Source organism: Symsagittifera roscoffensis, chromosome 2 (genome assembly GCF_963678635.1).
Source record: "Symsagittifera roscoffensis chromosome 2, txSymRosc1.1, whole genome shotgun sequence".
In the NCBI taxonomy this organism is placed as follows: domain Eukaryota; kingdom Metazoa; phylum Xenacoelomorpha; order Acoela; family Convolutidae; genus Symsagittifera; species Symsagittifera roscoffensis.
In genome coordinates this window covers 32,643,751-32,667,566 of record NC_087063.1, presented here as the reverse complement: position 1 = coordinate 32,667,566, position 23,816 = coordinate 32,643,751, and the positions used below count along the sequence as shown (strand labels likewise).

At 36.4% G+C, this 23,816-nt stretch overlaps 1 protein-coding gene across 3 annotated transcripts in view; it reads right to left on the bottom strand.

Moving 5' to 3' along the window:
* The window catches only part of LOC134838937 (kalirin-like), a 364,473-nt gene that overhangs the window by 67,314 nt on the left and 273,343 nt on the right, over positions 1-23,816 (bottom strand). For all 3 annotated transcript variants that reach the window (XM_063854296.1, XM_063854295.1, XM_063854297.1), the window contains exons 5-14: positions 23,653-23,757; positions 22,905-23,576; positions 22,545-22,736; positions 22,130-22,264; positions 17,697-20,569; positions 15,339-15,504; positions 14,881-15,096; positions 3,282-3,569; positions 2,825-3,114; positions 1,478-1,904 (exon numbers count right to left, since the gene is read on the bottom strand). In XM_063854296.1, coding sequence (XP_063710366.1) covers positions 1,478-1,904; positions 2,825-3,114; positions 3,282-3,569; positions 14,881-15,096; positions 15,339-15,504; positions 17,697-20,569; positions 22,130-22,264; positions 22,545-22,736; positions 22,905-23,576; positions 23,653-23,757 — 5,364 coding nt within the window. The remainder of the gene's footprint in view (positions 1-1,477; positions 1,905-2,824; positions 3,115-3,281; positions 3,570-14,880; positions 15,097-15,338; positions 15,505-17,696; positions 20,570-22,129; positions 22,265-22,544; positions 22,737-22,904; positions 23,577-23,652; positions 23,758-23,816) is intronic.

The window sequence follows — 23,816 nt, the reverse complement described above, 5'->3', positions numbered from 1 at the left end:
TATACAAGGCAATAGAATGTGAATTTAGCATCGTAAAAAATTACCAAGCGGTAAAAAAAGCCGAAAATACCTCACCAGAAACCCTTTAAGCCGAAAAAATCAATGAGACGTAAGAATTATTAGAAGTTTAAAAGTTGCCCTCGCCCTCATTACACACAAACAAAAAACTTTAATTAACCGCCAAATGAAATAATATGAAGCCACTAAGCCGATATAATAAAGGCTTAAACCAATTAAGACAAAATTTTAAAAAAAAAAAGGCGAAAAAAATTTTAAAATGCAGGACTAATAAAAAATGATCAAGTCCCCCTCGACCTCAAAATACACAAGCACACACAAACTTTTTTCGCTGCTCGACAGACTCAATATAAATCCATTAAGCCGATGAAATATAGGTCGAAACCAAGTCAGGCGGAAAAAAAACAAAAATACCGAAAAAACTTGAACTAGATTTTCTATTAAGATTTTAGCGAAATGTGCGATGCAGATGTGAGTTTTAAAACTACGTTCCTTTTTAAACGACTGATAGTTAGGTCACTGAGTCGATAAAAAATTAGCCGAAATCATTTGTACAGAAAAATATTAAGAGAAAACTAACAGAAAAATATTAAGAGAAAACTTACAAAAAAATATGCATGTCAAGAAATTAAAACACTAAGAGCAATTACAATGAAAATTGCGCATATCAAGCAAAAATTTTACAATGAGGCAACTAGACCGACAAAACATAAGCAGACAAATAAAAAAAACCGACAATTTGTTTTGAAACGGAAAATTTCCCGTTTGAAAAAAAACAGGTCCCGGTCAGATTCGAACCAGGCGGATTTGTTACCTCCAGGGTGGACCGGAAACGCTAAGAATTTGAAGGGCGCCGGGAACACTCAGGGTGAGTCCAGAAGTACTCTAGAGATGAGTCTTGTAGACGAAGTCGTTAACTGGAAAAAAAGGCTTGCTCCATAATGCTTCCACAGAGGCGAAGCTGCGCTACGCAAACACTAGCGAGAAAACGTCAAAAAAAAGCTCTACAAAATACAAAAAAAATGAAACAAGCCTCGAATTAGTAAAACTTTGTATGAGTCGGATTCGAACCTGCGACCTCGAGAATAATAGTCTCACACCTCGAGTGTAATAGTACCAAAATGCTGTAGATCTGGGAAAACTGCATCAGAGAACTTGATTAGAAATTGGTGAACACAGGATCAATGTGTTATTTATTTTTCCCGCCATGTGATTTTTCCCGCCATTTGCACTTTTGCCATTGAGGAATGGAATTTGCCTTCCATTTAGCAAAATAATAAAGATGAATTTTAAAAAATCAAGAGGCAACCCGTAAAAAAAATTGAACAGCTTTGACGAATTTCTGAAAGAAGCTACATGATCTAATTAAGTGTCTTTACTTTATTAATTTACACTTCAGAATATTTCTCAACAAAACAAAAAGTGCGAAAAGACATGGTATTAAAAAGTCGTGACTAACCATTACACTGAGAATGTCGTGACCTTGGTCCTCCTTGTCACTGTGGATACCTCCTGTCGAACTAGACATACTCGACACTGATACTCGTTTCTCATACTTTTCCACGAATGGTCCCGCAGAGTGCTGTCGCATCATACTAGGCGGAGGAGGTCCTTGATTAGACGAAGTGGATATTGCGTAGTTGCTGTAATTGCTATCAAATGAAGCTGAGTGTCCGCTACTCGATACGCCAGCTGTGTTCATATAAAGGTGGGAACTAGAGGCCGTCGATGAAGACGATAGCGGGCCGGCGGCTGGGAGCTGAGATGCCGAATAGTTGAAGGAGTTGCTATTACTGTTATGACTCGTGAGAACAGGACTAAGCTCTATATACTCATTCGAAAGCATGCTCGGTTCTCGCTCGTCACCAGTACTTGCTTGGGAGTCCCTGTAACAAATGCACAACATATCAAAACAACCTATATGCAAAATAAAACGGTTGAAGGCCATAAACTGCTTCCTACAAACTTTGTTTATAACGCAAAAATGAACTACAGCCGTTCTTTGCCCTGCCTAAAAACAGAAAGTATAGCCGCAAAACAAATAAAATAGCCAAGTGACAGTTGGAAAAGAGCAATGAACGCAAGTAAACAGACAAAAAACGCTGGATTTTTGAAAAAACCTCAACTTTTGAATTTCAAAGAAAAAAAATAGAAGCCCTTTGAAATCTTTGAATTCGAGAACAATTTATGATTGGGGCGTTTTCGATAACATTAACTCAACTGGAGAAAACTGGATCCATAGATTAAGTTTTTATTCCGCAGGAAATCTAATTAAAGCCCGCTTTCAAAAGTAGAAATTGTTCGTTTTTTCGCGCCATTTCCACGTTCGTATCTGGAGAGTGCTATTAATTTAACTTTCAGCAGATTAATTTCAATTGAATTTAAAAAGTGCATATAAACCTAAGTACATTCATAAATGTATTAATATGTATGACTACACATTGAGCTCTTTCAGCAATTTATGATTGGAGCTTTTTTGATAACATTAACCCAACTTGAGAAAACTGGATCAATAGGTGAAGTTTTATTCAGCTTGAAATCTAAAAACTAAATGCCACTTTCGAAACTAGAAATTATTCTTGTTTTTTGCGCCATTTCACGTTCGTATATGGAGAGCGCTATTTACGTTACTTTCGGCAGATGAATTTCGGCTACATGTAATCATGAATGCATTACTGTGTATGAATGCACATCTGTAGTTATTAGAGCATTTTAAAAACTTTTTCCTGAAAACAAAAAAAATGACCATGACCAATATAAGAGTCTTCACTACGTTCATTACTCTTAATAACAGCGCAATCATTACCTGCTGATTTTGGAATCTCTATTAGAGTGTTGCAGACTACTCTGCGAAGCCAATGGGGATCCGAGGTCGGATGAGGCGATAGTGGATCCAGAGATGGATCTCAACTGGGACGACATGGATCCAGTGGGAGTGCTGGCACTGTTCTGCTGCTGAGCAGCCAAATTCACTGAGCGTCTAGTTGCTCCTGCTGCAGCTGAAGTCACGTCCAGATTCTTTTCCAGGTACAGTTCTGGTCTCTTGGCACTCCTCAGAGCCACTAGCCAGTCATTTTTGATATCCTCAGTGGGAGCCTTAAATGCAAACTCGATGCAATGTGCTGCAATACTCAATCTGACTTCAAGTTTAAACAAAACATTACGTTTTCCAACTCCGAACTGCAAAGATAAATCTCCTCCTTTCAAATCAAACACACCAATCAAAGGAACTTTATGTCTTTATGATTGTGAGAACGACTTACCCTGAGCACATATTTGTTGCTATCATTGTAGGGTCTGGAGAAGTAGAGTCCGAACTTTCTCTCAATGTCTACGTGGTCTGTGATGCTGAAGTCTGCACTTCGCACGTCGAACTTATTCTTGTAGAGGTACTTCTTCTGTCCATTGGCGTCTTTAACCACCTTAGCAAAGATGATGAAGTCTTCGAAGAGGAACACATGTCGCTCTCTGCCCTTCTTGATGAGTTGTCTGGGCTCCCACATTTGGAAAGTGTCCTGAAGGATCAGGTCTCCCTGCGAATCCAAGTTAAGCTAAAACAGAAAAAAAAAACTATTGCAATATGCATTCAAGAAACATAGCCAAAAGACAGTTGGAAAATGTCGATAAACAGTAGGATAACAAAAAACATTAACGACAGACAAATGAAAAAGAGTCAATGAACGCAAGGAACAGAAAAAACTGAGTTGATTTTTAAAGAAAGCTGCAACTTTCGAACCTCAAAGATAAAAACATAGCCAACACTGACTTGTTTTTCGAAAAAATTTCAACTTACGAATTTCAAAGAATAAAATAGATGCGCTAAAAGCTCTTTGAATTTATACAACAATTTACGACCGGCACTTTTTCGATAAAAATAAATCCAATTTAAGAAAAACAAGTATAATTTACATTTCGCTGAGGATCAATAAGTAAAATTTTTATTTGGCTGAGAAATCTGAAAACTAAATTACACTTTCGAAACTAGAAGTCGATCACGCTTTTCAATACCTTTACATTTTAGCTGTTCCTTAAAAAGGAAAAGAACTGAACTTAAAAAATTTAAAAAACAAACCGCTAAAAGTAAATTTGAGCCTGACCAAATTTTTAGACTTTTCCTATGTTCATCGACTCAAAAACTTCCCAGCACATAAATCTTATTCCGCAGTAAAATCTTGGAAAAAAAATCCCTTTTGAACCTGACAGATAATCCCATTTTTTGCGCCAATTACACATTTGTAATTGAATAGGGTAGTTCTCCTTCCATGTAGCAAAAAAAAATCCGAATGAAAAAAAAATGAAAGGCAAACCGCGAGAAGCAACTTTGAGCATCTTATTTTGCAATGGACTTTTTCTTGAAAAAAAAATACTAACAAAATTTCACACAGAGGCGAAGCTGCGCTCCGCAAACACTTGCGAGAACACGACCAAAAAGCAGCTCTAAAAAGTGACATCAGAAAAAGTAGAAATAAGGCTCGAATTTGAAAACTCGAGGCTTGGCAAAAACTCGATTTAACAAAAATCTGCGACCTAGCAAAATTGAGTCTCACTTACTAACCATTCAGCCACGGATGCTTAAAATACCCAAAAACTAGCCATTAATAATGCAGCTACATATGCTAATAAACTGCCAATTCGATATAGCAAAAGTAGCATCAAAGACAAAAAGATACAATTTTGCATGTAAAAAATCGCAAATCATAAAGCCATATTATGTATAAAATATGCATTTCAAAAAATTGCGAGATATATTGAGTTAGAAAGTTTCTGAAATCGAGATTTTTTTATTGTTGTTGTTTGAAGCAAATAGATTTCTTCGGTTCACTTGAATTAAAAATTCATCAACCGTGTAAAAATATTACTATTCGAATGTCAAAGCACATGTTATCAAGAAGCTGTAAAAGTGCAAGTAGAGGCCAGCTAAAGCTGGAAATACCTGTTGGATAATTTTTGAAATTTTTGTGTTGATCCGGAAGGACAAGGCTAATTTCAAAAACGGCCCTATAGCAAAGAAAAGAAAAGTAAATCCCAAGATAATGACTTCAAAATCTGTTAATTTCATCAATTAATTCAGTTTTCTTAAAAACTGAAGTGATTACAAGAGCTTTTTAGGTTAAAAGATGCTTAAAACGTTGCTTATTAAATTCGGGAGGGTAGTTTTTGAGAAGTCAAAAATTTTCAAAACACAGTCAAAATTCGACTTTTCTGAGGGTCATAACTTTTTGTGTAAAAGAAATTTGGCCTAACCGCAAATGCAAGAAAGCTTCTTCCAACCCATTTTACCTGTTGAAAACAAAACCTCAGATTTGAGGGGTAATTTTCGAGAAAAATCAAGTTTCAAAAAACGGTAAAAAAATCGTAAATTTGACTTTACTGAGGGCCATAACTTTTTGTGTGAAAAAATAGGGATAGCTCTATCCGTGAAAAACTGCTCTATCCGTTGAACCCAAAATCTAAGATTTGGACGGGTAGTTTTCGAGAAAATGCAAAAAATACAAAAATTTGGGTCAAAAATTCCCCCCCCTCACTTTTTCGAAGGCTGTAGAAAGTGGGGTAAGGTAAAAAAAGAGACTAGGGGAGTATGCAGGCACACAGGAGAGTGCGCGGATTTACCATTGGTACCACTCTTTTGAAAATCGGTGAATTAATTTTTGAGAAAAACGAAAATTTTCCAAAGCGTCTCAAAAAAAAAGAAAAAACCCGGTCCCAATAACATTTTCATAATACGTGTTTTTATCAAATAGGAACAAAATATCAAAATACCTTATTGCCAATTCGATGCAGCAAATTCGACGCAGCAAATATTGCTGCTTTAAGTGGCAACACTAACTGCAACTTAGTCGCAACAATATTTGCGACTACGTTCATTACTCTTAAACATTTTTCGATTTCATTTTTAGTATACGTGATCATATAAGAAGCGATGTTGCAGCGAGTTGAAATGCCTTCTGCAGCAACTTTTTCGAGTATTAGAAATTAGTGTTGTACACTTTGGATATTTTCAGACAGAGGCAAAGCTGAGCTTCAGACCAATTGCTAGACAAAACAAAAAACAGGAAAAAATCGAAAATGTCAAAAAAATATATCTATTAAAATGAATTATTAAGTCACGTCGCACTCACCTTCAAAACACAAACACATGTAACTTTTTTGCTGAAAATAACTAAGGTCGGTAAGTCAAACCAATATAGCCGAAAGCTATTGAGCCGGAAAAAAGAAAAATAAAAAAGCCGGATAAATTTATGACAAATAAAAAGTTTTTAAAACTCCCTCGCTCTCAAAACTTATAAACACACATTAAAAAAATTTCGCTTGTCAAACGACGCAATATGAGGCACTCCAGCCAATTTTATATAGGCCGGTAACCTATCAAGCGGAAACAAATAGGAACAAAAAAAGTGGAACAAAATTGTTGTCATGAAAAACAGTAAATTCTATTAAGGTTTTTAGCAATTTGTGCAATCCACAGAGGACCATGAAATTTTTAAAACTACTCAAAAAGAAAATTTGGGCAAAATACAGTTTTTAAGCAAAGAAAAATAAGAACAAAAGAAAACACACATGTCGAGGTTAGTAAAATTACCAATAGCAGAAAAAATCTGAACACTAAAATCAACTACAACTTTTTTTACGTATTGGCTTCGCACCAGCGACCTCGAGAATTGCAATCTTACACCATGCCCTCTCGACCACGAACGTTTAACAATCGACAAACACTAGTCACAGATAAAGCTGCTACATACGCCAATAGATTGCCAATGCGAAGCAGCAAAAGTGGCACCAAAAACAAATAGTCACAATTTTGCAGGAAATAATTTGGAATATAACAAACTGAAGGCATCCACACTAGCTTTCCATGTAGCAAATTGGAAAGCATAAAATCACATCATGTATAAATAATGCATTTCAAAAATTTGGTACCTATCAAGCGGAAACAAATAGGAACAAAAAAAAGCGGAACAAACTTGTTGTCATGAAAAACATTAAATTCTATTAAGGTTTTTCGCAACTTGTGCAATCCACAGAGGACCATAAAATTTTTAAAACTACTCAAAAAAAATTTGGGCAGAATACAGTTTTTAAGCAAAGAAAAACAAGAACAAAAGAAAACACACATGTCGAGGTTAGTAAAATTACCAATAGCAGAAAAAATCTGAACACTAAAATCAACTACAACTTTTTTTACGCATTGGCTTCAAACCAGCGACCTCGAGAATTGCAATCTCACACCATGCCGTCTCGACCACGAATGTTTAACAATCGACAAACACTAGTCACAAATAAAGCTGCTACATATGCCAATAGATTGCCAATGCGAAGCAGCAAAAGTGGCACCAAAAACAAATAGTCACAATTTTGCAGGAAATAATTTGGAATATAACAAACTGAAGGCATCCACACTAGCTTTCCATGTAACAAATTGGAAAGCATAAAATCACATCATGTATAAATAATGCATTTCAAAAATTTGGTACCTATCAAGCGGAAACAAATAGGAACAAAAAAAAGCGGAACAAAATTGTTGTCATGAAAAACATTAAATTATATTAAGGTTTTTCGCAACTTGTGCAATCCACAGAGGACCATAAAATTTTTAAAACTACTCAAATAAAATTTGGGCAGAATACAGTTTTTAAGCAAAGAAAAACAAGAACAAAAGAAAACACACATGTCGAGGTTAGTAAAATTACAAATAGCAGAAAACTGAGCACTAAAATCAACTACAACTTTTTTTACGCATTGGCTTCAAACCAGCGACCTCGAGAATTGCAATCTCACACCATGCCGTCTCGACCACGAATGTTTAACAATCGACAAACACTAGTCACAAATAAAGCTGCTACATATGCCAATAGATTGCCAATGCGAAGCAGCAAAAGTGGCACCAAAAACAAATAGTCACAATTTTGCAGGAAATAATTTGGAATATCACAAACTGAAGGCATCCACACTAGCTTTCCATGTAACAAATTGGAAAGCATAAAATCACATCATGTATAAATAATGCATTTCAAAAATTTGGTACCTATCAAGCGGAAACAAATAGGAACAAAAAAAAGCGGAACAAAATTGTTGTCATGAAAAACATTAAATTCTATTAAGGTTTTTCGCAACTTGTGCAATCCACAGAGGACCATAAAATTTTTCAAACTACTCAAAAAAAATTTGGGCAGAATACAGTTTTTAAGCAAAGAAAAACAAGAACAAAAGAAAACACACATGTCGAGGTTAGTAAAATTACCAATAGCAGAAAAAATCTGAACACTAAAATCAACTACAACTTTTTTTACGTATTGGCTTCGCACCAGCGACCTCGAGAATTGCAATCTTACACCATGCCCTCTTGACCACGAACGTTTAACAATCGACAAACACTAGTCACAGATAAAGATGCTACATACGCCAATAGATTGCCAATGCGAAGCAGCAAAAGTGGCACCAAAAACAAATAGTCACAATTTTGCAGGAAATAATTTGGAATATAACAAACTGAAGGCATCCACACTAGCTTTCCATGTAACAAATTGGAAAGCATAAAATCACATCATGTATAAATAATGCATTTCAAAAATTTGGTACCTATCAAGCGGAAACAAATAGGAACAAAAAAAAGCGGAACAAAATTGTTGTCATGAAAAACATTAAATTCTATTAAGGTTTTTCGCAACTTGTGCAATCCACAGAGGACCATAAAATTTTTAAAACTACTCAAAAAAAATTTGGGCAGAATACAGTTTTTAAGCAAAGAAAAACAAGAACAAAAGAAAACACACATGTCGAGGTTAGTAAAATTACCAATAGCAGAAAAAATCTGAACACTAAAATCAACTACAACTTTTTTTACGTATTGGCTTCGCACCAGCGACCTCGAGAATTGCAATCTTACACCATGCCCTCTCGACCACGAACGTTTAACAATCGACAAACACTAGTCACAGATAAAGCTGCTACATACGCCAATAGATTGCCAATGCGAAGCAGCAAAAGTGGCACCAAAAACAAATAGTCACAATTCTGCAGGAAATAATTTGGAATATAACAAACTGAAGGCATCCACACTAGCTTTCCATGTAACAAATTGGAAAGCATAAAATCACATCATGTATAAATAATGCATTTCAAAAATTTGGTACCTATCAAGCGGAAACAAATAGGAACAAAAAAAAGCGGAACAAACTTGTTGTCATGAAAAACATTAAATTCTATTAAGGTTTTTCGCAACTTGTGCAATCCACAGAAAACCATAAAATTTTTAAAACTACTCAAAAAACATTTGGGCAGAATACAGTTTTTAAGCAAAGAAAAACAAGAACAAAAGAAAACACACATGTCGAGGTTAGTAAAATTACAAATAGCAGAAAAAAACTGAGCACTAAAATCAACTACAACTTTTTTTACGCATTGGCTTCAAACCAGCGACCTCGAGAATTGCAATCTCACACCATGCCGTCTCGACCACGAATGTTTAACAATCGACAAACACTAGTCACAAATAAAGCTGCTACATATGCCAATAGATTGCCAATGCGAAGCAGCAAAAGTGGCACCAAAAACAAATAGTCACAATTTTGCAGGAAATAATTTGGAATATAACAAACTGAAGGCATCCACACTAGCTTTCCATGTAACAAATTGGAAAGCATAAAATCACATCATGTATAAATAAGGCATTTCAAAAATTTGGTACCTATCAAGCGGAAACAAATAGGAACAAAAAAAAGCGGAACAAAATTGTTGTCATGAAAAACATTAAATTCTATTAAGGTTTTTCGCAACTTGTGCAATCCACAGAGGACCATAAAATTTTGAAAACTACTCAAAAAAAATTTGGGCAGAATACAGTTTTTAAGCAAAGAAAAACAAGAACAAAAGAAAACACACATGTCGAGGTTAGTAAAATTACAAATAGCAGAAAAAAACTGAGCACTAAAATCAACTACAACTTTTTTACGCATTGGCTTCAAACCAGCGACCTCGAGAATTGCAATCTCACACCATGCCGTCTCGACCACGAATGTTTAACAATCGAAAAACACTAGTCACAAATAAAGCTGCTACATATGCCAATAGATTGCCAATGCGAAGCAGCAAAAGTGGCACCAAAAACAAATAGTCACAATTTTGCAGGAAATAATTTGGAATATAACAAACTGAAGGCATCCACACTAGCTTTCCATGTAACAAATTGGAAAGCATAAAATCACATCATGTATAAATAATGCATTTCAAAAATTTGGTACCTATCAAGCGGAAACAAATAGGAACAAAAAAAAGCGGAACAAAATTGTTGTCATGAAAAACATTAAATTCTATTAAGGTTTTTCGCAACTTGTGCAATCCACAGAGGACCATAAAATTTTTAAAACTACTCAAAAAAAATTTGGGCAGAATACAGTTTTTAAGCAAAGAAAAACAAGAACAAAAGAAAACACACATGTCGAGGTTAGTAAAATTACAAATAGCAGAAAAAAACTGAGCACTAAAATCAACTACAACTTTTTTTACGCATTGCCTTCAAACCAGCGACCTCGAGAATTGCAATCTCACACCATGCCCTCTCGACCACGAATGTTTAACAATCGACAAACACTAGTCACAACTAAAGCTGCTACATATGCCAATAGATTGCCAATGCGAAGCAGCAAAAGTGGCACCAAAAACAAATAGTCACAATTTTGCAGGAAATAATTTGGAATATAACAAACTCAAGGCATCCACACTAGCTTTCCATGTAACAAATTGGAAAGCATAAAATCACATCATGTATAAATAATGCATTTCAAAAATTTGCGAGTTAGAAAATTTCTTTAACCGAGTTTTTATTTGGTTATAATGTTTGAAAAAATAGCTTTTTTCGGTTGATTTCATGAAATAAAAAACATCAACTGTGTTAATTTATTACTATTCATGCTTCAAAGCACATGCAATCAAAAAACTGTTAAGGTGCTTCTATCAAAAAGCTTCTAACCTATTGCGTCTTCGAGCATCAAACTTTCGAGGTTATCATTGGTCTTAATAAGAACAAGACTGGTAGCACCAAGCAGTTTTCTTTTTAAAAATCGAACAATCCGCATGAATTTGACTTCAAATTGGATAGTTTCCGATCACGAATAAGACTTTACGAATGAAATTACTTATTTCTTTAACTTTCAGAAAGCAAAATTGTATTCTGCTTGATGCATTTGGATAACACGGTACTACTTGCTGTTTTGTCTATAATTTGGAAAAGTCTTCTCTAGACAATTACCTAATTTGAACTATGAAAAAACTATGTAAATTTTCGAATAAAATTTTTTAAAAAAATCTTTCAAGTTCATATCATTAAAGCCAATAGATTTCAGCATGATCAAAATCAAAAGTTTTTTTAATGAATAGTTGCTTCGAATAACCGTTTAATCCCCTTCTTAGCTGTTCCATTAAATTATCCTGTATCCACTTCATTTGCTGCCATCAATTAAAAAATCAAGCTTATTAAATTACACGAGGCAAAGCGGAGCTCCGCAGCATTTGTGATTCAAAAAAGCCAGAAATCAGAATTACAGCGTAAATAATTTCTGTAAAAACAGGGACATTCTTAATTTGACAAGTATCGGTACGTCCTAGACATTCTTAAAAACAAGGATGCTCAAACAAAAAAACCAAAAAACTAAAAATCTAAGAAAAAATCAGTGAACATTCACTAGCACAGAACCTGATCACATTGAAAAAAATTCAATAATAGTAAAATTGCTCAAGTCTTCGAAAAAATTTTATGCGGCTAGGATCAAGCCGACAAATCACACAAACAAAAATCCGACAAAAACTCTTGTTAGGCGCAGATCTTTTTTTTAACAAAAAAACAGGTGCTATTCGGATTCGAACTAGGAATCGTTACCTTCTCACGCAAATGCGCTACATCTGCGCCAAATTTAAAAATGAACACCTTGATTTTAGTTTTATATGCACCAAGTTGTTAAATGATTTCGTTAAGCTAATAATTTACCTGAAAAAAGACTTCGTTCCCATTTCATAACTCATGCTCGAAAATAGGACGATTTGAGCAGTCATATTTCAAGGCTAGATTTGCAATGCCCTAGAGCACCCTCACAACACCCCATTCTAGAGCTGAGAATTAGCTCAACCAAACTTTTTTAAAGAAAAATCACGAGAACTGTCATATCTCGCAAGCTAAAAGGATTTCAGCAGGACTTTTTGATCAGATTTGCAAACCCTGGCAGAGCCCTGATAGCACCTCATCATAGGGTTTTTAACATCAAACTTTGTGAGCTGAACACTAAAAAACACGCTTAAGAGATCCCTATGTGAAAGATACTGATAGATATAGACAGATAGATCGATAGATAGAGATAAACAAGAATAGCCTGTTACTGTGCAAATACCACAGAATGTTCTGACCAGTCTTAGAAAAACAAAAAACTTTCTTCAATTTAGTGTCGTTTTTTCTGTGTGGTGTGATAAAAAAGATCTGAACGAAAAGACCTTAATTAGGCAAAATCGACAGTCATAGTCATATAACCGAAATATAAAACAGTTTTTAACACAGAGGCAAAGCTGCGCTTCGCAAACACAAGCGAGGAAAACGCAAAAAAGAGCTCTGAACAGGCAAAACAAAATGAAATCCGGAAAAAGGAAACATAGCCAACAGACAGTTGGAAAAGAGTAATGAACGCAAGAAAACAAAATAACACTGACTTCGTTTAAAAAATCTCTACTCTCGAATTTCAAGGAAAAAAAATAGATGCCCTTTATGCTCGTTCAATTTCTAAAACAATTAATGAATGGTGTTGTTTGATAGCATTATCCAACTTGCTGGATCAATAACTAAAATTTTTAGTCCGCTCGAAAATCTTAAAATTAAATTCCACTTTCGAAACAGAAATTCTTCACGTTTTTTGCGCCAATTTTACGTTCGTTTTTGGCGAGCGCTATTTAGGTAATTTTCAGCGGATGAAATTCAATTGAACTCAAAAAGTGCATATATACCTAAGTGCATTCATAAATGCATCAATATCTATGAATGCACATCTGTAGTTTTCAGAGCATTTCAAGACTTTCCTGAAAAAAATCACCAAGACCTATATATTCAATTCGATATTCCGTATCGCAAAAAGTAATTCAATATTCCTGATTTGAATCACCCACTTGTTGATTAGGATCCTCACGTTCTAACATTCAAGTCACGGTCACTTTGAGGTAAACTAGTGGCCCAAATAATGCTGGGTGCACCTGTTTTAATATTTTAAACTTTGATTGTACTGATGCCGAAATGCGTAACTTTCAAAAATGCACTTTACGCAAAACACTAGAAATTTCCCTAGTTGACTAGGGGATTAGCAGCTTATCTAGAGGGAAAAACTATTACTCACTCTTTCGACTGACTTCATTTTCTCAGAATTGACTGAGTAGTTTTCGAAAAAAAAAGTGAAAAAAGATTCCAAGAAACAATCAAATATTGTAAAATTTGACTTTTCCTCAATCCATTTACTTTTCTCTAATAAAGCATGGGTATGGCATTTTACGCAGGGAAGACTTCTATGCCATGCTTTTTAAATTGAACCCTTAATATCAGATTTAGCTAGTAGTTTTCGTGCTAAAAACGGTACAAATTTCAGAAAGTTTTAAAATTCTACAACGGTATAAATTTCAGAAATTGGATTTTGTGCGATGTCCATATGAGCTTTTCTGCAAAAAATAGAGTTTAACAGATTACACAGGGAAAATCTAAGCACCATGTTAATTTGCTTGAAATAACAAACTCAGAATCAGCTATTTAATTTAAAAAAAAAGTTTCCAAAAAAACGGTCAAAATTTCAAACATAGCCGCTTACACAGAAAAAAATTAAATTATTAGTTTTTTTCTATGGGTTTAACCCTTGATCTCCGATTTGGCAAGGTAGTTTTTGAGAAAACTCAAAAAGATTTAAGAATTAACAAATATGTCAAAAAATATACTTGTTTGAGGACATAACTTTTTTCTACCAAAATTGGGGAATAGCCGCCTGAAAAGAGGGATCCCCATGATTTCTTTTTTTGATTAAAACGTACATCTCAGATTTGCGCATTTAGTATTTGGGAAAATGAAAAGTAAAATAAAAAAATAGGTCAAAAATCCCCCTCCGAAACTTTCGAAGGCCGTAGAACGGAGAGAGACTAGCAAAGTATGCAGGCACTAAAAAGAGCCGCCAGTTTGTCCATTGGTGTCCTTTTTTTGAAAATCGGCTCAGTATTTTGAGCAAAAATTTTGAGAAAAATGTTTCCAATGCGTCGCAAAAATACAACAAAAAACACTAAATCTCATAAATTTTCACAATACCTGTTGTTTTCAACAAAACCCTACACTAGCCAAAAATAACGCCGCAACATATACTTTTAAACTGCCTATGCTTAAATATGCCGAAATATGATTAAATAGAAATATACAAAAGTGCCACCAATGAGCGTTTTTATTTGAATTTTTTTTTCGTAATAATACAGTACGCTTCGCTGGTGTAAAGACATATGACTAGAAAATGATATATAAATCGACCCAATCAATGAATTTTGTGGTCTTTGATTATGCGAGGAAAACAAAAAGAAACACTTAAACACACACGAATACAAAGTTCCTCCACATTTTTGAAATGGTCGGAACAAAAACATCTTTGTAAAACAAGAACGAGCTATCTTCTGGCATCATAAATTGAAGGCACTTCAACCTCAACTAACATCCAAGAAAAAGCTCATTCCTGCATTCGCCAAAGAATAAGGAGTACATCAGTTGCTATTGCCTTTCGATCGTTGTCATTAAACAGAATCAATATATTGTTTTAGAGCTACAAGTCAGATATATTACTTTTCATATAATAATGAAGCCGGCACACCTACCTCCTTTGGTACATTTTGAAGCAAAGAGAGGTGCATAGTGTCGTTTGCTTTCTGGGGCACATTGCGCATCAGCTCCAGAGCTTCCTTGATCTCGGATTGGAAGTCACAGCAGCTCAACAAGTCCTTCAGCAGCAGACCGTACTTGGTGATACGCTGCACTGGTTTGATCAGACACGACTGGATTTCGAGAGTCAGCTTGCAGCTCTCTTTAACAGTCTGGAAAAATTAAACAAAACAGATTTGTTAGTTTTACTTCTGACAATAAATAGTCATGAACAAACAGTGACTTCATTTCCTGTTTTATCAAAGGCTTTACTAAGTTTCCAGCCAGCGAAATTCACATCTAGGAATTATTGGCTAACATTTTCCTTCAAAAAATGCTTGTTTTCGGTGATGACAAAAACTCGCTTTTTTAATCAAGGAATTATTAAGCTCCGCAAGAATGGACCTTCACTAACCTCAAAAAACGCACTTGACTCCGGCATGAGGATGACCCTGTTTGAATCAGGCATGTTCTTACAATACTCCACATATAGATGCTTGAACTTGTTTGCGTTTCTCACAAATCCATGGCCAACATCCTCCGGCCTGCCTCTGTAGCCTTCCAATTCTTTCAAGAATATTCTAGAAAAAAATTATCAGTAAGGACTTTTTCAACCAATAAAAGGGCTCTTTTTCTTCACCCCACCTGCAAACTTTTCAAGTATTTTCAAGATCACACAACCTCAATGTTCAGCCAATTCTCCTTTCAATTTTCATTAGTCCAATAAAATATTTTTCCGAAACTAAGGGTTACATTCTTTTAAATTGACGAAAAAAATCGACACAGAGGCGAGAGGCGAAGCTGAGCTCGCACTACTTGCGATACAAACAGATCTATCAAAATGAGGGAAAATAGTTGTGAAAAAACATGCCCAACTAATAGAATGCAAAATGAGCATCGGAACAAAGTTAACACAGAGGCGAAGCCTCGCTTCGCAACACTTGAGAACGCGACAAAAAGCAGCTCTATAAAGTGCCAGAAGGAAAATTAGAAAAAAGCCTCGAATTAGTTTAAAAAAACGGCTTTGTCTGAGATTCGAACGTGCAACCTAGAGATTAAGAGTCTCATACACTAACCACTCAGCCACGGACGCTAAATAGGCAGCAAACACAAGCCACAAGTACAGAAGACAACAGATGCTATGCAATTTCCAATGCTACAGTGAATTTTCCAAATAAGCGAACACTTTTAATGAACACTTTTATTTATGGGTTAGAAAAAGAAGGTTCATAATAATATAATGAGCTGATCGCAAGTGTAACCAAGCGGTGTCAAAGTCTTAAATACCTGAGCAGATTTTTTTAATCAAAACTAATTCAAAACGATTAACCTCATCACTAACAGGCTTCCAAAAACTTTTTTTCGCACATCGAACGACGCAAAAAGAGATTAATAAGGCTATAGTAAACAGGTATATAAAACAAGCCAAGAAAACGAAAAAATGCAATTTCAACAGACCGAGTGGTAAAAACACAACCTACTTAAAAAGTGCAGAGAGGAGCGTAAAAATTGGTTCATTCAAAACAACCGAAACGTAGTTCATTAAGCCGATAAAAAATAGGCCGAAATAATTTGGGCCAAAAAAAAATTTTGAGCGAAACAAAAAAAATATGAAGCAAAGGTAAGTAAAGTTAAAAACAGTAGGAGTAAAAAAAAAACACTAAAAGCAACATTAAAAATGATGCGCGCAGCAAAAAAAAAGATAATTTCGAGATTTGGCAACTAAGCCGATAAAGGATAAGCTGAAAAATAATAGGCCGACAATTCTATTTGAAATAGAATTTCCCATTTGAAAAACAAACAGGTCCTGGTCAGATTCGAACCCAGAATCTTTGCCGTCCCTGGCATTTTTCCTCCAGGCTAAGTGGGCCGGTAACGCTGAAAAATTTAATACAGGCGAAGCTTCGTTTCGCAAAAACTAGCGAGAATACGACGAAAAGCAGTTCTATAAAGTGCAATAGGAAAAATTAGAAATAAGCCTCGTACTAGCTAAAATTCGTTTTCGTCTAAGATTCGAACCTCCAAACTAGAGATTAGGAGTCTCGCATACTAACTAATCAGCCACGGACGCTTAATAGTACCCAAAAACTAGCCCAAAATAAAGCAGAGAACAGATGCTATGCGCAATTTCCAATGCTACCTTGAAATTTCGAAATAAGTGAAACTTTAAATGAACGCTTTTATTTGCGAGTTAGGTTAGAAAAAAGAAGGATCGTAATAACGCTAGTGTAAATACTGATCGCTAGTGTAAATGCATTATGAAACAAGAAGAAATTAGACATGAGTCTAGAAAAGTCCTGAGAACAAAAAAATTACCGGATTGCAATATGGACTGAGTTCGGAGGACTACTTCCGAATAGCTCCCCAGAGACTGAGCAACTTACACAAAGAGGTGTGATTACCTACTTTCATACTTTTAGTCTTTTTTATTTCATCCAATACCCCTGCCGCCCTGCCCCTTGTTAATCTTACAATCATCAATAGCGAGTATTTTAGAGTTAAAGAGAAAAAAGTTAACACGGTTGGCTGGGTTGAATTGTGAAAGTTGGGGGGAGCGAAATTGCAGATAAACAAGTGCCAAAAAATGTTGCAGCACTTAACAAAATATGAAAAATTTTTGGCTTGTTTTCCTTTAACCACCCACCTGTAATTTTTTAGTTCACATTTTCTGATAGTTATAAAAATTGGCATGCGGACTAAATAGGTCATGACAAGTATATTTTGTCTTCTTAATCTTGTAAAACCCGCCGCTACACCATAAAATCGATCTTACTCTGAATGGAAATTGTAGATCTGTTCAATGTTCGCAAATATGATTGACTTCTTGTCCATTAATGTAGGTGGCATATTGGGCGCACTTTTGAAACTACCCAAGTAGTTTTTCACGCATAGTTCTAAGTCTTTGACGTAGAGTTTTTCTGTTTCTAATAATTCGTTTATAACGAAGTCTCGTTTTCTTTCAAGTCTGCATTTCTCACTATCAATCACAGGCGTAGACGGGACTGGCTGCAACTGGCCTATCGTATCAGTGCCTGGCGTCCCGGAACCGGGAGTTGAAACACCAGATGACAGATTCCCAGTTCCAACTGGCGTATCCGGTGCTGGACATTCCAATTGCAACGGAACCAGTTTTTCCCAAGGCGGTGGTGCACCCAGCAGTCTGTAACTCTGGGCACATATTGCGTCAGTATCTTTGTGGAAGCACTTATACGTAGCATATACTTTTTTGCACAGTTTTTGTAAATCGTTCATCTGAAGTGTCGGATGTACCAGTGAAGGACTACTCGGAACCTTATCTGAAGTTTCGGAGACGGGCGTTTGGGAGTTCTTCAGGTCTGCGAAACGGCACATGAGCTCCTCTACATTCTGTTTCTGTTGTCTAGCTTGTTGCCTGAATGATTCATGCTGAGAAATGACAAGTCGCAGTTGGTCGCCTGTTAAAGGCTGCGCCCCCGCGATGATTCCTGTAGTAGCATTAATGTAGACTTCCCGATTATTCTTTAGCCATTTGAGAACATTTTCACAGTCATGTCTAAGCTCTGCAACTTTCAAATGAGTGTCGAGTCGTTTCTTTCGCTTGTCCCATGCAGCTAGTAAGTTAGTTTCCGAGACCAAAACCGAATCCATTTTCTGCTGAACAACATTTTTCGAGATCTTGTCATCCCGCTTATCCGAACTGAAAGGCTCATGGTTAACTTTTCTCAGAAGCTGTGCCAAGAAACCTTCAGATAATTTACGGATGAAACCACATAGCTTTGTGAAATCATCTTTGCAGCTGCTGTGTTTAGCGAGAAGTGATCTCAAAGCTTCGACCGGCATATCTGGTGACGTATCCTCCTCTAAGCTGAAGTCCCTCTGAAGGGATTCTAATGTGTCGACCAAGTTAGCATGAGTCTTGAAGAAGTTACTAGCTGTCCTGGCCAAGTCATTCCTGTATTCAACTCTCGAAACTAGACGACCCCAATCGTCGGCAATTTGCTTCGCCAGCTGATTGATCCTGACATTACCTTTGAAGTCATCCTGGTACATATCGTCGCCATTTGAAGCTCCTGGATCTGAATTTATATACTCCATTGAGCTCAGAATAAACTCTGCCCGACGATACACTCCAAGGATACTTTGATGCTGTTTTTGCAGACAGGCATGAAAATGTCGAGTTTCGTCTTCGAGTTTCGACGCATCGTCCAAGCAAGACAGTTGAATAGGAGAATGGTTCAGTTGATTCTCAGCTGTTTGAATCCAGTCTAACGCTTCCTTGCATTCGTCTTCAAAGTTGTTGACCTCAATTTGCAGCTGAAATTGTTGTCTTTGTTGGTTGTCTGATTCTTGAAGTGTCTCTACATTATCTTTCAAATCAGTCCACAACTTTTTAACGTATTCATCCGCGCTTATTCCCATCAAATTACAGTCGAAAAAATGAATGTTGGTCACATTCCGAACATACAAATACAACTCCTGTCCTGCTTTTAAAACTTCTTTTGCATTTTGAACTGTTGCATTCACGGCTTCCGAAGAGTTTTGCAACATCTGCGCAACACTATTGGCATTTTCGTGTCGTCTGATTTCATCCAGTTGTGCAACCCAATAACTCGCGTTTTCGTTGATCTCTCGACATCGTTGTTCGAACCAGCGAAGCTGCTCCCCCAAATCCAAACTGAACTTCCGATTACTCCACAATTCATCTAGTTCACGTCTATGATCGTCTAGACTCGCTATCAACTCAGTTACAGCTCGGTATCCAGCTTCATCAACTGTTCCAGCGCCAGCTCCAGAATTTCCACTCCTCGATTTCCCTCTGGCTTCGTTCACACTCCGTTCACTGCCAATACCACTATCACTCTTCTCAGAACTGGTCATACTTTCGTTCACAACATCAGGCAAGGTATACTTTCTTGAGTCATCGTTGTCAATTGCCATTTGACGTAGCTCCTCTCTCAATTTCTCGCCATCATTCCGACAGTCCAGCATTGCGTCAATTGTTGCATTGCGTTCAGTCTCAAACGATTTCTTTGCGCTTCTGACAGCTTCTAATGTTTCCGGGACCGAATTGTCACTTAGTTTCTCTTTAAGCAGCTTGATCCATGCGTTTATATTTTTCATGTTGTCGTAAAATTTAAAAGCAAGTTGGAGCAAATTGGTCCTGTAATCGACTTTCTCCTGAAATTGGTTCATTTTCACCTGGATTAGATTGATGTACTTGGATATTTTGGACTGGTCTCCAACTCCAAGACGTAGAAGCTCATTGCCAGTCTGCACCACTTTTTGGGCGTTCTTCTGGGTGCTTTTGGCAATCGTTATAAATTCATCGTGCTTCCTGACCAGCGCTTTGGTTCTGGTCAGAGACTTTCCGATATTTGTAGTTTTCCTTATGAAGGGTTCACCATGATCGTCAATCCAACTCACAACCGCGTTTACGTCTTTTTCAAACATTTCAACGGCAATGAATAAACTAATGCATTGTAGTTTGTTCTCATATGCCATTTCGAGATGTTGGAAATCTTTCAGAACTCGAGTCTTCATGGCTGAAACTGGGTCACTGCAAACACTGTAATTCAAATCATTGGCCCATGATTGTCCATTTCCGTATTCGTCTACTGGAGGGGGTTGTAAAAGCAGTTCCAGTAGCGCTTTAGCCAGTTGACCCACCTACAATCAGGTCAAGTTTACTATTTGAATTAGATTCAAAGTTTGCTCACTTAGTGATTAAACATTCGAAAAGCAGTCATACCCACTGCTGACAGTATACACCCTAACAATATATGCAGTTAACAATATACAACTTAAGAGCCTTATTACTTTCAGTCATAAATTTCCTGATTGACACTTTCCAAATAAGATATCATTGCTTATCAAATCCGGTATACTTAGAGTACTACAGTCAACGAAGAACAATGAACTGAAAATTACAGAAGGTAGCACAAAATGCTACAATCATACTCTTCTTTCAAAAAATGAAAATATCAAACGAATATTTGAATATTTTTTCTCAGGTGAGGGCGATGCTTGTCAGCCAACTCTGTAAGCAGCCAACTCTGTAGGATATCTGTAGTTATTAGAGCATTTTAAGACACGTTCATTACTCTTAATAATCAGAACCAATTTACACAGGAAAAATATCCTTTCTAGACACCGGGAAAACATTTTTGAAAAATTTCGTTTACAGCTTGATCAAAGGATGGAGGACTTCAATATGATGGCTAATTGTGCAGAATGATTTAGATGATTATTTGAAATGTAAAACCAAGGAAAATATACAACGAAGGGGTATGAAAATTACAACTGACAGGAGTAAGCCAAAACACTTGTATCTCAGATGAAAATTACTGACAGCACAAAAACACTCCCCGGTGTGGCAACTAAGCTGCCAAAACATAAGCATGCAAACGAAAATCCGTCAATTCAAATTTCCCCGGAAAAAATTTTCAATTTCATTCACACTGAAAAAAAAAACAAGGTCCGGCCGGGACTCGAACCCAGATCTTTGGGTACAAATTCAACCGCATTACCTCTAGGAAAAGTGGGAAAACATTTAAACTTTGATAAGGATAAGATTCAACAATAAAGCAACTTCACATGAGTAAGAAAAGTTGTTTACTGGAAAAAAGTCTAATTCCCGAATACATAACACTTGCTCACGCAAGTTTAAAAACGAAAACCGCTTTAGTCCTGGAAATGGATCAAATTTTGACGAAATCGTATTGAATACAAAATTCGGCTCTTTTCCAGTCCCCCCCCCTTTCAAAATACCGAGTTTTATGTTTGTTTTACGTGTTATTACGGCTAAATGCGTGATGTTACGCTGTAAAGTATGAAGAACAAATTTGTTCAGTTGTCGATTTGTTAACCACGCCAAATTAAGCTTTTCAATTAAGCTTTTCAAAATTGAATTTGAAGGGGGGAAACTGGAAAAGAGCCCAAAATTCAATACAAAATCGTATTGAATACAAATTCGTATTGAATACACAAATCTGAAAACCGCCTTAGATCTTGATATATGAAAACTGATACTTCAATTGACGGAAGAAATATCGAGAAACTACGAAACGGAAGACGATCAAGGCCTTGAACACCGACGAATATCAAAAGCAGTGTAAAAACAACATGATGACAAAAAGCACACCCGAATCTAGAACTTCGTCTCCACGTATTCAACGCAGAATCATGTATAAAAAATATAATTAGTTTTATTGAGAGCAGAGAAAGTACCTCGTTGTAGAAAACTTTAATCTTGTTGAATGCCTGGTTGAGGGACTCCTTCATGTCTATGAGTTCATTGGGGGCTGTCATAGTGAAATCTATTCCCAGAATGGCTTCTGTCCAACTTGGAACTGAATTGATGAACTGAAAATGACAAGCTACGTCAATCCAGATCAAACAAACTTTGAATCCCCATTCTAGTAACTGTACTAACTCGATTCAGGATTTTTCAGAGGCTTTTGTACTTTGGAAAGGTTTTACTTGATTTTTAAATCCTCCCAAATGAATATTTGTTAACTTTATTTAAATAAGTCTAGGACAATAAAACAAAAAGCTCTTGGATTAAGCAATGAAATTCGTAGCTATCATAGAAAAGACCCTATTTTTATACAATTGTCTGACGGCAAGTTTAGCTTAAGCGTACATCCTCTGCTTTGGAGAAGAATTTGACAGTCAAAGAGATAATTCGTGTCCTTTCTGCCAGCACTCCCGCAAACACATTTCGCTCTCGTTCTAGACGCTGTGCTTCATGAGTGATATCATGTCTGGCGTAATGGTTTTTAGAGACCAAGTGACCAGCCAGACTAACCAGACGGTCAATTTCCTTGAAAGCATCCTGAAACTCAATTTGAATGCAAAAAAATGTTGCAAAATTTAAAATTTTATGCAAAATTTAGGCAGCCATCCATAAAAGTACTATCACTATCACTTTATCCATTAAAGTATCGATCACTTTATCATAACCTAGATTTAGAACAATTTGTATGAATAATCGGAAATTTACCGTCGCAACTTGGTTGAAAGCCTCGTCATTCTTCTGTAGCGCCAATGCTGATTGAGAACTATCGCAAACTTGATTGTACGTGAACATAAATATCTTCCTACTTTCCTCCAGCCATTGAAACACAATCACCATATCCGCCTCAAATGCCCTCAGCTGGTAACATTGGTCCAACCGCTGTCTGTTCGAGCCCCACAGTTCCATCAGATGGGGTCTGAAGAACTGGATTCGTTCGACTAGGTTATGTACTTTTGGGATCCAGGAAGCGAAGTCTGGGTTTCCTGTCAACACTAACTGACAACTTGTTGTCCCACTTGATGAATTGGTATAGAACTTAGAGGAGTAGCAACATTGGTTCAGAGTTTGCTCTAGTGACATTCCTTGCTGCGCAATTTGCGGAAATGGAGCGTTTTCGATCACTTGTTGGAATTTTTGATGCTGATTTGAAGCAACAAGCGCTGTTTGCGAGTCCGCAGCAAGTTCCACTGAAGCCATGCGCTCTTGCACCTTCTCTAGTTTTGCTAGAAAACTGTTGGCCTGCCATGTGAATGTCTCGAATGAATGTCTCAAATGAATCCACTGGTTATGATCGTAGTTTAAAGTTCCTTCGAAGTGAATTGTAACTTGCGTCTTATCAATAAATTTAACGAGTGCTTCCAAACTGATGACTGACGTCTAGAAGCAAAAGTAGACTTTGTTAAAATCATACATGAACTCATTGTCAAATTTGAAGCAGCGATTTAATTCATACCTCAAACGATAACTTAGACGACCCAAAATTGGCTTTTTGCTTTTGTAGAAAATTGTCTGGTCGAATCACCAAAGCGGACTGTATCTGTTGTTCTTTATTTGAATCCTAAACATTCATTAAGTAATTAAGTCAATTGCTTGTTGAGTCTTTGTAGCCTTCGTTTG